This window comes from Geospiza fortis, unplaced genomic scaffold, assembly GCF_000277835.1.
Source record: "Geospiza fortis unplaced genomic scaffold, GeoFor_1.0 scaffold662, whole genome shotgun sequence".
In the NCBI taxonomy this organism is placed as follows: Eukaryota; Metazoa; Chordata; class Aves; order Passeriformes; family Thraupidae; genus Geospiza; species Geospiza fortis.
In genome coordinates, this window is record NW_005054450.1 from 1,651,200 (window position 1) to 1,665,586 (window position 14,387).

Sequence of the window (14,387 nt, forward strand, 5' to 3'; positions counted from 1 at the left end):
CTTGGTCACTCACTGCTGGACTGTTCCCATCAGAACAGCTGGCAATTAAAGGGAAGAAAGTGATGATTACCTTTGTCTAAATCAATGTTCTTTGCTGGGAAGCCTCTGGCTTGCTCAGCCTTCTCCTTCAGGATGTTGTTTTTGTAATCTGCGCGAGGGAGGAGCAGAATTCACACAGGATATTAAAAGAAAACAAGAGTTTGATGAGAAACACAGGGGTGATCAGCCCTTCCTTGCTGTGCTCTAGCTCTGGCTCCTCTGATTTCTAGGAATTATTTGTGGAGTTAGCAGGAAAACAGCTCTGAGTTCATTTCAGCCCCTGGCATTAATCAGTTGTGCAAACTTCAGCTCCCTGCTCCTCACAGATCCTTCCAGCTCTGGATTTTTCCTCAAAGCTCACCTGGAGGTGACCGATTATTGATTATCCGGAGATTTTACTCTCCTGGGACACACACAGAGAAGGATTTTTGCAACCCACCCTCTGCAATTCTCTTTCTTTACTTCCAGTTTTTTGTTTGCTGGGGCCTTTACAGCAATTCTTGTCAGCTTGTTCTTTTAAAGGTTGTTCCTTTACTGGGGATGCAAATAAAAAAAAAATCAAAGGGACAAATATTTCCAGCTTTATCCAGCTGGGGTGAACTTGGCATCATGGCAAGGCTTCAGGAAGCTCAGGGTGCTGCAGACAGGAGCAGCAGTTTTGGAAATGGATTCGCTCCAAATCCCAGCCAGAACCAAGCCCTGATCAATTATTGACACAACAAACTCCAGGCTGCACCTTCAAACCCCAGCATCTGCCTTCAGGAATGTTGGCAATTCCCCAAAATCCATCCTAGAAATCCCCAAAAAAAGCCACTTTTCACAGTGTGAGATGAGCTTCCTTCCCCTCTGCCCTTTCATTTCACCACCAGTTCCAGGGGGATTTGTATTTTCTCTTTTCTATCTCAGATTTTCTCCCTCTCAGTCTCTGTTTATCTGCCCTAATTGCTACCACAGAGCTTGGCAGGAGGGCCAAATGTTCCCTGAATTATTTCACATCCAGGGAGGAGAAAATCAGAAAGTTAAACCAAATGATTTCACATCCAGGGAGGAGAAAATGAGAAAGTTAAACCAAATGATTTGACATCCAGGGAGGAGAAAATCAGAAAATTAAACCAAAAGATTTCACATCCAGGGAGGAGAAAAACAAAGTTAAACCAAATTTTTTGACATCCAGGGAGGAGAAAATGAGAAAATTAAACCAAACTGGCTTCAGCAGAAGGTGGAGACAATGAACTCAGCTAACTCAGGACTTCTCCTTACCCAATTTTGGTCAAATAAAGTCCATCCCCACTTCCAGAGGGTAAAGAATGGGTTAAGTCACTTCCAAATATGCAAGTGCCATTAGAAATTTCAGATTTCCAGGGGTTTGGTGCCAGGGATACCTACCCAGCCTGATGTCTTCGCTTTTGTGTGGGGTCAGATCTGTTGTGTCCACTGTAAATTCTTTAAGGTTCACATCCTTCCTGAAAAGGGAATAAAGGTGGAAAAATGGTATTGTCCCATATTTTAATAACTGGCTCCTTTCACACTTTTTCCCATTAGCTGTTCTAATTCTTTACAGAATTTATTTAAATTTTAATTTTTTCCCCATTTGTTTGTCCCGATCTTAGAACAATGGGCAGCCAATCCTGGAATTTCTTTTTTTTATCACATTAATCCCATAAAATAAGGTCTGGAGGAGCCCAGCTCCACGATCTTGGCCCCATTTCACAGCAGATCTGTGCATTATTCCTTCCCCACCAGCTCCCAAGGACATCTCACAGAAACTTCACCCCTCAATCAGTTCCCAGAGAGTAACAGGAGGAAATTCAATTGCCAAATCAGCCCCACAAACCATTTTCTCCCTCCACTTCCTCCTCCCAACCAGATTTTCAGCTGGTTTAGGCTCTTAGCTGAGGAGAAAATTTAAATTATTTCACTTGAATGCATTCTAAACCTAATTATCAATAATATTAAAATTGATTATACTTACTCTCCATATTTCTTCACGTTGTATTCATAACCTGAGCAGGAGGAAAAAGCAGAATGAGCACTCACAGCCACTCCAGACCCATTCCTGGGGCTGGTTTTTTTGTGTGGGTGCCCAAAACCCGTTCTGAGGGTGTCCCCCAGAGATCCCAGTGTCCCTGGATGGGATCCCAGAGCCACCCACGCAGCAAACCCTGGAGCCCTGAGCTCCCCAGGGGTAAATCCCACCTGGGAAGGGCTTTGCTTCTCCCTTCTATAGGAGGTGATGGCCCTGGAGGTCTTTTCAAACACCAACAATTCCATAAAATCAAAACCTGGACATTTTTACACCACGCCAACCTTGCAAACCCTGGACACCTGAGCTCCCCAGGGATAAATCCCACCTGGGAAGGGCTTTTCTTCTCTTCTGTGGAGTAACTCAGCAAATCATGAGTGGGGTTCAGCGAAAACCTGAACTTGATGACCCTGGAGGTCTTTTCCAACCCCAACAATTCCATAAAATCAAGGTCTGGTATTTTTATACCACACCAACCCTGAAAATCCTGGACCCCTGAGCTCCCCAGGGATAAATCCCACCTGGGAAGGGCTTTTCTTCTCTTCTACAGAGCAAATCATGAGCGGGGTTCATCCAAAACCTGCGCTTGATGACCCTGGAGGTCTTTTCCAATCCCAACAATTCCACAAAATCAAAACCTGGACATTTTTACGCCACACCAACCTTGCAAACCCTGGACCCCTGAGCTCCCCAGGGGTAAATCCCACTTGGGAAGGGCTTTTCTTCTCTTCTACAGAGCAAATAATGAGTGGTGTTCAGCCAAAGCCTGGATCTGATGGCCTTGGAGGTCTTTTCCAACCCCAACAATTCCACAAAATCAAAACCTGGACATTTTTACACCACACCAGCCCTGCAAATCCTCCCACTGGGCAGGTTCCTGGTGCTCCTCGCAGGATTTTTTCCAGGATTTCCCTGGACTCACCTCTCTGCCGGCGCCTGCGGGTGACGAGCGCCACGATGATGAGGAGGACGAGGAAGAGCAGCAGGGTGGCCAGGATGTAGCCCAGCTGCTGGAAGAAGTGCATCCTGCCCTCGGGGATGATGACGTTGATGACATTGTGGCCCCTGACCACGTTGGGATCTGAGGGAAGGAGAACAGGGCATCACTGGGAGTGGGGTCACAGGGAGGAATTCCGGATTGCAAGAATTAATCGGAGCCTAAATTATGATTTGTCATAATTCCCAGTGCCTAAATTATGATTTATCATAATCCCCAGTGCCTAAATTATGATTTATCATCATTCCCAGGGTTTAACAGGATCCCTGGCCATCAGAGTGCTCTTGCGGGGGGGAATTTCCGAGCAAAGCCAGCCCCAAACCTTCCAGAAGGTTCCACAATTCTCAGGGAGGAATTCTGAATTGCAATAATTAATCAGTGCCTAAATTACAATTTATAATTCCCAGGGTTTAACAAGATCCATTCCCTAGGATCAGTGATCCCTTGGCCATCAGAGTGTTCTTGCAAAGGGAATTCCAGAGCAAAGCCAGCCCCAAACCTTCCAGAAGGTTCCACAATTCTCAGGGAGGAATTCTGAATTGCAATAATTAATCAGTGCCTGAATTATGATTTATCATAATTCCCAGTGTTTAACAGGATCCCAAGTGTTCTCTCAGGGGGGAATTTCAGCCCCAAACCTTCCAGAGGGTCCCACAATGTTCCTCTGGGTCCCTTTCAACACAAACTCCAAACTGCTCTGGCTCCAGCCAGCAGCCCCTCCTTGCCAAGGGTTATAATTTATGGAGTGGGAAGAGTTTTCAGAGCCAAAAAAATGAGCTTCCTTTGAAATGAAATAAAATCAATAAAATAAATAAACCCCCCCAAAAAAGCAGAGGAAAGCCAAGATTCCATTTCTTTGGAGGGTGCAGCAGGATTTCTGTCCCACGGCACAGGAAAGGGGAGCTCAAAACTTTTATGTGGAACATTTTTTGATGTTCTTTTTTTTGTAGATCTCAAATAAATAGGTCAATGTTTTACACATGGAAAGAGGAAGTGACTTCTCTGCTTGCAGCAGTCAGAGGAATGGACAAAGCCAGGCCAGGCATGGATGGAATCCCACAGGACTCTGCTGGGAGAGGGATTTTTCCTTCAAAATTGAGCTGAAGAGATTCCCCCTACAGGGAATTTTCACAGGCAAGATCAGGATGGAGCCCTTGGGAGATCCCCCTGCTAATTCCCCAGAGGGAATAAGGGCAAAAGTGGGGGAAATAAAATCTCAAAAATACCCCAAAAGCCACAGCACCCTTGAGCAGATGTGTCCTGACTCTTCTGGCAGTGCTGGCACTGGGACTGCCTCCAGATTTTTGTGCAGTTTGTTTCCAGTTAAAAACACCAACCCAGCAAAAACCAAATTAAATCAAGCAAGAGTGGGCTGAAATAAACGCTCTGGAACCAGAGCTGGTTGTTTGCTAATGCCAACAGCACTCCTAGAAAATCAAAAAGCAACATGAAAATCAAAAATCGACAGAGCAACGTGCCCTGTTCTGGTGGCCCAGTGCTCCACTCCAGCAGAACTCTGCTTTTCACTGGCATTTCCAGTTCTCCCTGGACACAGAGCTGGAAAAACCATGGGATTTCCACCCTGCCAAGCTGAGAAATATCGATTCAAACCAAGAAAGCCACTTGCAAAGCTGCAAACAGCACATGTGGCAGCTCTGCTCGGTCCCAGCCCCGGCTCCTTGCTGCCACAATGAGCTGGTGCCACAGCAAACACAGGAATTTCTATTCCTGGCTTTTTGCTTTCCCACAGAGCTGCGTTTAAACTTCAGGCAACGCCGAGGAGATCACTGCAACAACAAAGAGTGGGAACTGAGATTTAATAATTTTAAGCAATGGGATGTGTCCCATTTGATAGCTGGGGACTAGAATTGAAGCTGGGGTGATGAAGGTTTATTCTGTAACCAAGATCTGATCTCTCAGCACATCTCTGTCCCAAATTCACATTTTAACCACTGAAAAATAAATCAAAAATAAATCCTAATGATGAAGGGGGAAACTTTAAATTTAAGAAGTGCCTTCACATGATCTTCCCAAAGTGTCAAGGACCAAATTATTCTGCTGGGAAAAGTGGAGAGCTCTCCACAAAGCTGGCCAAGGTTTGCCAATATTTTAGCACTAATTGTGAGACACAACAGCTTCTCCTGCCACCTGCTGCAGAGCAAACCCTGAGTAAAAATGCACTTTTAGTAAATATCCACCACATTTACACCTCTGAGCCTGAGAGCAGCACTGAGCCCCTGCCTCTGCTCCAAACAGGAGGAACTGGACACCAACTTTAGCCCCAGGGGAAAGGTTTAGGTCTCTGTGACTTGAGAAAGCCAATTTCTTACAGGAGAATAAACCTATTTAAAAATGTATGAAGCGAATCAAAATTCTCTATTAAACAGCCAATAAATATTAAAACACAATGAATATTTTAAAGTGTTAATAAAGAACTATGCCCAAAAGTTTTTTTTAAAAAAATATTAAACTTGGGGTTTTTGTTTTCTTTTTCTGCCTGAACGAAGGGTGATGGTTTTGAGTTTGGACAGGCTGACAGATGATAGCTCAGTGCAGTGGAAAATATGAAAATTGGTTTATGGCACACGCACACACAAAAAATAAAAAGCTGAAGGGTGGAGGAAAAATTCCTGGTGGTTGATTCTGCATGGTCTGGCACCTTGCACAGCCCAAACATCCCTGCAAAAGGGAGAGAAACTCTGCTGGGAAGAGTTGGGAGAGCAAAGGCAGGGCTGCATCAACCCCCTGCCCACAGCTCCATAAAAGCATGCAGGAAAGAGAGCCAATAAAAAGGAAAAAAATTTAAAAAAATAAAAAATCCAAAATATAAAAATGCAAACCAAACCCAGCTTGTTTGCCTCGGGGCCTGCCAGCAGTGCAGAACTGCCCTGGGGCAGTAAGGAAAGGTGATAGGTGAGAAAAGCAAAATAAATCCTGTGGCAGCACTGGGTTAAAAGCTCCGTATTGCCTTGTCGTGAAGAACCTGTGACTCTCCTGAGCTGTGGCTGGCTGCTTGCTCTTGTAAATCTCACGGCCTCTGATGTTTATCTGGGCAATAAATCGTTCTTAGTGTGGTTGTGGTCCCATTCTGCTGGAACCCTGGATGTTGAGAAATCTAGATTTTCTGTACAGACTCTGAGCCCCTGGAGAGCACTGCACTGATGTGAGGCTGTGGAGAAGCTTCCAGAATGGAACGACGGAACTGGGATTGTGGGTGTGGAGTTGGTTAGAAATGTGTAATATCACAGGGTCGAAAACTGAGAGTTTGGGGGTTTTAGAATATAGAAAGAAATATGAAGCAAGATGGCGGTTTTAGGGCAGAGACAGGTTGTTGTTCTTCACCTCCTTCTTCCTTCTTCTCCATGGGTTTGGGTGGTTTTGTGTGATTGGACAGAAAAGTGATTAGTTATTGGGTTAAAAGTGGGATTAGTTATTGGGTTAAAAGTGAGGGATTAGTTATTGGGTTAAAAGTAAAAATAATTTAGGTCTCATTTCTTAATTGGATAGTTTATAGTTAAAATGCCTCGTAGCAAGAGATAGTTGGCCATTTTGTGCCTTGCTAGTGAAAGACTGCAGAACTCATGGCTGTGAGGCTGTAACGTGGATAAGAAATAACAAACACCTGAGTCTGAACACGAGCCATCATCTCAAGTGCCTTCAATCCCAACCTCAACAGAGACAGAAAAAGCAAGCTGAGAACCCACAGCATGCCTTTGAATTAATGTGATGACTGCAGCAGTGCCCATCTCTACAGGGACACCAGAGGCCACTCACCTGCAGCAGGGACCCTGATGTGCCTCGTGATGTTCACCACCTTCAGTTCCTATCTCTACAATGACACCACTCACCTGCAGGGACCATGATGTTCTCCACCCTGCTGTCCATGTCTACAATGACACCACTCACCTGCAGCAGGCACCGTGATGTTCTCCACCCTCAGTTCCCATCTCCACAGGGACACCACTCACCTGCAGGGACCTGGTGGGACCTTGATGTTTTCCACCCTCAGTGCCCATTTTTACAGGAGCACTCACCTGCAGCAGGGACCATGATGTTCACCACCTTGCTGTCCATCTCTACAGGAACACCACTCACCTGCAGCAGGGATTGTGATGTTCACCATCCTGCTGTCCATCCCTACAGGAACACTCACCTGCGGCAGGGACCGTGATGTTCACCACCCTGCTGTCCCTCTGGGGCTCGGTGACGGCCAGGTGGTAGATCCTGCGCTCGTGCAGCCCGCAGTAGTGGTGGTGCAGGTGGCACGAGTAGGTGCCCTCGTCGGCGCTCTCCAGGCGCGAGATGCGCAGCGAGAAGTCCCCGAGGCCGAAGGCTCCGCGGCTCACGTTCATCTTCTGCCTCAGGAACTGGGGCCCGTAGGAGCGGCGCTCCCCGGACGCGTACAGATCCACCAGGCGGTCGGCGCGGTCCTGGGGCACCCCCGGGGGCTGCCGGTCCCAGTGCACCACCTGCTGCTCCTCCTCGCTGTGCCGCTCCGTCCAGATGTGCTGGCGATTGACGCAGGGCAGCGTCACCGTGCTGCCCTCCGGGGCCACCAGCACCGGCTTCTCGCCGTCCCAGTACTCGCTGGGCTCCTCATCTGTGGGGAACACAACTTGGAATGGGTTCTCTCCACCAGTTTTGTCCCACCCGTCCTGTTTTTCTCACAAAATTGATTTAAGTTTCTTTCCCGTGATGCTTTGTGTAGGCTGAGCTAGAGCAGAGGCCGGGCAGAGCTAAAGAATAAAGCAGGGATTTATGGAAAGGATAAAGGATCCACCTTGGGCAGCACAAGAGCCTGGTGGGGAACACAACCTTGAAATGGGTTTGCTCCACCACTTTTGTCCCACTTGTCCTTTTTCCCCTCACGTAATCTACTTAAGTTTTCTTCCTGCGATGCTTTGTGAAGGCTGACCTGGACAGATTTAAAAAAGAACAGACTAGACAGATTTAAAAAATAAAGCAGGGATTTATGAAAAGGATCTTCTCCATGGAGCCACCTCGGGCAGCACAAGAGCCTGGAGGGGAACACAACCTTGGAATGGGTTCGCTGCACCAGTTTTGTCCCACCCGTCCTGTTTTTCTCACATAATTAAGTTTCCCTCCTGTGATGCTTTATGTAGGCTGAGCTAGAACAGACTAGACAGAGTTAAAGAACAAAGCAGGGTTTTTTTAAAAAGGATCTCCTCCATGGATCCACCTTGGGCAGCACAAGAGCCCAGCCAGGGCTGCACCCAAGATGAACCAAAATGGCCCCAAAATGCACGGCCGCTCACAGGGTCTGTCACTGGGATCAGTTCTGCTCCATTTGCATATTGGAGTGAATTGTCCAATTCCAGCTTTAGCCCCTGCAGTCCCACCCTGCTTGTTTTTCTCTCCCCAGCCCACGGTGTTTGTGCTCCTGGGCTGAGATTTGGATCATTTGTCCTTGGTGCCCAGCTGGGGCAGGAATTGTTTTGTCTCCCTGCTCTGTGCACAGAGCTCACCATCCCATAATATGAAGCCCAGACCCACACACTAAAGCAGCACAGAATGTGAAAAATAGAAAAGCCAAAACCTGAGGCATCACCCAGGTTTCCTTTCCTTTGCCAAAATCAGCAAAATCTGGGTTCAATTTGCTGTCACACGCGTGGACGGAGTTGATGCAAAATTCCCACTCAACACCAAGTGTCAAGGACACCCAGAGACACCTGAGATTGCTCTCTTGGAATCCTAAAACTCCTCAAGTTTGGAATCCTATAACACACCCCCTCCCAAAATCTTAACAGGTTAAAATCTTAAAAGTGCCACATGGCACAGCCTGAACATGCATTAACATTAACAGCCTTGGTTTTTCACATTTATTTGACCAGTTATTAAAATAACACCTTTACCCTCTAAGACCCTTGGCCATTTCATGAAGCAAGGCCACTTTCTCCTCCTTCTAACTCAGAGTTAATCTCCTGCTTCAGAGGGCAGGAAGCAAATTCCCTCCACAGGCTAAGAATGGAACGAGGATCTTCATCCCAATCCTCTGAGCAGGAAATGCTTTCCTACCCACAAAGGCCCTAATTGCTGGAGGAGCTGCTCTGATTTTGGCTCTTGAAAAGGAATAACAGAGGAAGCAGAGCACAGAGGAGCAGCTCGGGGCTCTCGGGGTGTTTTCATTGCACTGTGAGAGCAGCAGAGGAGATGCACTCCCACCCCCGCAGCTCCACTGGTGCCACCCAGAGGTTTAAATGGATTTTTAAGGGGTGCCTGTGTGGGTGGGCGGGACTCCCTGCAGCTGCCAACAGCTGGATGTTAGAGCTGGGCTTAAGGTGGGGTGGGTTTTAAGTACAGGCTGCCCAGGGCAAGCTCAGCAGACAGAGAACAGGCAGGACCTTGTGGCTGAGATGAGGGTGGGGACTGTCAACAGGAGGGAATTGTCACTATGAGGGGATTGTCACCAAGGGTGGAATTGTCACCAGGGATGTGCTGCGCCTGCAGCAGGGACAGTTTGGTAACAACCAAGAGCAAACACTGAGCTGAGCAGGCCAAGGAAAATGAGATTTCTGTAAATAAACTCTCTCAAACTCAGGAAAACAGGCAGCAAACAGCACAGGGAGCACCAGGTTTTCCTGCTGCTGCTTCCCAAGCCTCCTGTGACACCTGTAGAACCCGGAGGTGTCCCCACACCCACCTCTCTTGGCGATGACCAGCTGGACTTTCACAGTTTCATACAAGTGGCAGTAGTGGTGGTGAAGGTTACAGGAATATGTGCCTGCATCACTCTCTGCAACACCTGGAGAGCGGGGAAAAGAGGGGAATTCAGTGGTTTGTACTGAGACAATGATTATTTGTGTCATTTGCAGTTTCCCAAATCCTTGATGTAAACAACTTCATTCCAAGCCATCCTTATCACCCGAGTGGGTTGGGCAGAGACAAATCATCTCGCCCAATATAACGATTTGGTCATTATTGCAGTGAACCACCCATTCCCACCAAAACCCATCGAGGGGGGGGTGAAAAAACCTCCCCACCTTTGATCACCAGCGAGAAATTCCCATCTGCAAAGGCATTCTCGGGCATGAGGATCCTGCCCTGGTTGTAGGAGCTGTAGACACGTTGGTCCCCAGCTGAGTACATGTCACAGAGCCTCTCCATCCTGCTGTCCCCAAAGTAGGAGCTGAGCAGGTCCCAGTGCACCACGCGCTGCCGGTCGTTCAGGCGGTCCTGGGTCCACACCATGCGGTGGCTCTTGCAGGGCAGCACGGCCTGGGAGCCCAGGGCTGCACTGATGTTCAGCACCGACACCACCACGCTGCTGGAGGGGTTGGAGGCGTCAGCTGGGACTGGGGAAACCAGCAGGAAAAAGAGTTGTAGGGTTATGGAGTTAATGGGGTGGGAAGGAGCTGCTGGATCTCTGCGCGGTTTTGATTCAGCATGGAGCGATGTCATGGAGAAACCTGAGCTGGAAGGGATCCAGAAATCACTGATCCAATCTTATCCCTGCACAGGAACCCCAACAACCCCAGTCTGTGCACCCCTGAGAGCGCCATCCTGGAGCTCTTGGGGCTGCTGGAGCTCTTGGACCATGCCCAGGTCCACACCATGCGGTGGCTCTTGCAGGGCAGCACGGCCTGGGAGCCCAGGGCTGCACTGATGTTCAGCACCGACACCACCACGCTGCTGGAGGGGTTGGAGGCGTCAGCTGGGACTGGGGAAACCAGCAGGAAAAAGAGTTGTAGGGTTATGGAGTTAATGGGGTGGGAAGGAGGTGTTGGAATCTCTGCGCATTCTTGATTCTGGTTTCAAGACCAGCATGGGGCATTATTAATGAGAATCAAAGAATCCTGAGCTGGAGGGGACCCAGGAATCTCTGATCCAATCTTATCCCTGCACAGGCACCCCTACAGCCCCACCCTGTGCATCCCTGAGAGGGATCCAAATGCTCCTGGAGCTCTTGGGACTGGGACCATTCCCTGGGGAGCCTGGGCAGTGCCCCCATCAGGGGGAAGGACCTTTCCCTAACAAATAAAACTTTAAACCACAGATTTCATTCGTGTGTGTTATCAGGATTGCCACTCGAGCTGTCCTGCCCACCCTTCCCAATCCTGAGCCCCAGTTTAATCCAGGTTTAGGGACACCAGTGCATGGGATGGATAATCCATGGAAGTCAGGAATGAAAGCCCTTGTTAGGAATGAAAGCTGTGGAATCAGGGCCCCTCTCACTCCTCTCACGATCACAAAACCTGGCAGATTTCCAGAGATGCCACTCACCTGAATATGAGCACACAGAACCTGTAAAAAGCAGAAAATGAAGAGTGTCACTGACAACAAAAGGATAAAAAAGCCACAAACACACTCCAAGTCAGCAGCCTCTGGTATTGCCCCATCCACCCTCCCTTCCCTGCTAATGCCGATGTTTGTATCTGGATGTTTATATCCATTCCCCACTCCTGCCACACTCTTTGTCTGCACAGTGAATTCTGTGATGCTCTGGGTGCAGCAGCTCCCTCCAACCCACACGACTCAGATCCACACGGGAGGAACCTTGCCAGAGATGAACCAATTCCTCTGATTCTGAGGAACTTTGCCAGAAATGAACCAATTCCTCTGATTCTGAGGAACCTTGCCAGAGATGAACCAATTCCTCTGATTCTGAGGAACTTTGCCAGAAATGAACCAATTCCTCTGATTCTGAGGAACCTTGCCAGAAATGAACCAATTCCTCTGATTCTGAGGAACACTGCCAGAGATGAACCAATTCCTCTGATTCTGCATTTCTCTGCTCCAGTCCCTCCTGCTCCTTGTGTGGGAGGGGTCTGGAAGGTCTCCTGGCATCAGGCTTTGGATTCCCAACACAGATCCCCAACACAACACCACCATTCATCTCTCCACCCAGCCAAACCCATCAAAATCACAGGAGGTTTTGTCCTGCTAATGTCAGAGGCACAAAGTCCTCCAGACAAAGACTGTATTTTTTTTTTATTTTTATTTTTTTTTAGCCCTGGAATTTATGAATTTCAAATTCAACTCCAGACTTTGGGTATTTTAGCACACCCCCAAGTGCTGAGAATTAACTCGGTTTCCTCCTCTTTTTCTATCACAAAGCACTGGGCAGCAGAGAACAAAAAATGAGCAGCACTCTCTGTTGAACTGCCAGCTCAAAGGCACTTCAAATAGGAGGGTTTTGCCTTAAATTTAAACAAAGAGAAAAATCAATTTCTTTAAATTCCTTTAAAAAATCAAATTTCCTTACATTTAAACAAAGACAAAAATAAATTTCCTTAAATTCCTTTTAAAAAATCAAATTTCCTTAAATTTAAACAAAGAGAAAAATCAAATCTTGGACAAGGTCTGTGCTCTCTGTCTATAAGAAGGACACACCGTAAATTCCATCATTTGATTGTCTCTCCTGGTAGGCTGCAAAATGTGTCAGCTGCAAGCCAGGACTTAGATTTGTCTTAGAAAAAAACAAAAGAATTATTTAAAAATCCCTTCCACAGCACCAAATCAGCCAGGAAAAATCGGTGTCACTGAGTCCAGACAATGTCCTTGTGAACGGCTGCGCTTTGCCCCGGGGCCGGGCGACAATGTCGTGACATGAACCGCGATTTGGGAGCTGGGGAATGGTGTCTGAGGCCGCTCCCAGAGCCCCGCCCGGAGAACGAATTGATTTGGTGGGACAGAAACATCCTCTGCTGGCTCAGGCGGAGGAATGAAGGCATTTACTGCTCTCCCCTGCTAATGGGAAAAACACGGAGCAGCATCGAATTGACCACAATATTCAGGAATGCAGCGCTGGAAATCCGAGGAGTGACAAAAGCTCTGAGCTCACACCAGCACCTGCTTCTGCCCCTTCCTGGAGCCCTGCACCTCCACCTGCCAGGGCAAGGACTTTTCCCTTTTCCATTTCCTTTCCTTTCCTTTCCTTTCCTTTCCTTTCCTTTCCTTTCCTTTCCTTTCCTTTCCTTTCCTTTCCTTTCCTTTCCTTTCCTTTCCTTTCCTTTCCTTTCCTTTCCTTTCCTTTCCTTTCCTTTCCTTTCCTTTCCTTTCCTTTCCTTTCCTTTCCTTTCCCTTTCCTTTCCTCTGAATTTCCTTTCCTTTCCTTTCCTCTGAAGAGAATGGTTAATTTCAGAGCTGGTCTCTAAACAAGGAGTCCTGATAACATCCCAAGTTTCACATGCTGTTAGGAAAGATAATCTCCACAGCTGGAAGATTTCCTTTCCTTGAAATTTCCTTTCCTTTTTCCTTGAAATTTCCTTGAAATTTCCTTTCCTTGAGATTTCCTTCAAGTTCCATGGGATGGAGAATCACTTTATCTTCTCTGGGTGATGTAACCACAAAAAAAAAAAAACCAAAACAAACCAACCAAACAAACAAAAAACAACAACAACAACAAAACCCAACAAGAGCCAATTCTGCGCTGTCCCCTGTGCTGACTCAGCAGGATCCCAGAGACCCCCTGTGGTCCCACAGTAAAAAAGAGGAAAGCAGCCTGGAAAACGATTTCTTAATCCCTTGTAAAAGGCAGAGCCAGCTCTTACTTCTTGAATCCTATCCATTTTTCATGTGAAGAATTAAGCCACAAAAAAAAAAAAAAAAATCCCCCAAAAATCTGTGGGGAAACTAGAAGCAAAAGGCTGGGGCTGTGAAAGATGTGAGATGTGCTCAGGGATCTCCTGGAGCAGGGCAAGGACACAAAATTGTCCCCTGAGCCCTGCCTGAACGATCCTGGGCTGATCTCCCTCCTGGGACACAGGAGCCACTGCTGGAACCTCTGAGCTCCTCTTTCATCCTGGGGGATGCGAAACAACCAGAGCAGAACAGGACAAGTTCTTCCCCAAATCTGTGTGTGCCAAATTCCTCGTTTCTCCCACAAATCCCTGTGTTTGTAGGGGGTTTAGTGGGCTCCCTGGGGTCATTCCACAATTATGGCAAAGGCAGCAGCCAGTGCCACCACGCTGTCCCCAAACCCTCTGGGGGTGGCACTGACTCTTTGGGGGGCTGAGAGGCCCTGATGGCTTTTTTGGTGACATAAATGAGCTCAGGCTTTTAAAAACCCCCTGAGCAGTGACCAGGAGAAACATCTGGGCTCACCTGGAAGAGGGATGTGGTGAGCAAACAGCTGATCCCAACCTGCTCCCAGCCCAGCCTGCAAGACTTTCCACTAAAACTGAATTTCCCTTCAAAGCCAGGCTTTGAACTGGGATTTTTCTCTAAATCTCGGTGTTTGTTTATTTTTAAAAAGCTTCCTGGGACAGCTTTTCCCAGCAGCAGACTCTCCCACTTCCTGAAAGGATTCCAGAGCCCTTAAACACCCAGCCAGCCCCAACAATTCCTGCCCTCCCTGCAGGTAGGAGC

General features: G+C 47.7%; 1 protein-coding gene across 1 annotated transcript in view; it reads right to left on the bottom strand.

The window, feature by feature from the left end:
• Positions 1-14,387, bottom strand: part of MXRA8 (matrix remodeling associated 8) — an 18,147-nt gene that overhangs the window by 1,640 nt on the left and 2,120 nt on the right. Inside the window, exons 2-9 of the mRNA XM_031062563.1 lie at positions 11,301-11,321; positions 10,061-10,372; positions 9,721-9,822; positions 7,213-7,659; positions 2,985-3,143; positions 2,012-2,042; positions 1,426-1,502; positions 71-148 (exon numbers count right to left, since the gene is read on the bottom strand). Coding sequence (XP_030918423.1) covers positions 71-148; positions 1,426-1,502; positions 2,012-2,042; positions 2,985-3,143; positions 7,213-7,659; positions 9,721-9,822; positions 10,061-10,372; positions 11,301-11,321 — 1,227 coding nt within the window. The remainder of the gene's footprint in view (positions 1-70; positions 149-1,425; positions 1,503-2,011; positions 2,043-2,984; positions 3,144-7,212; positions 7,660-9,720; positions 9,823-10,060; positions 10,373-11,300; positions 11,322-14,387) is intronic.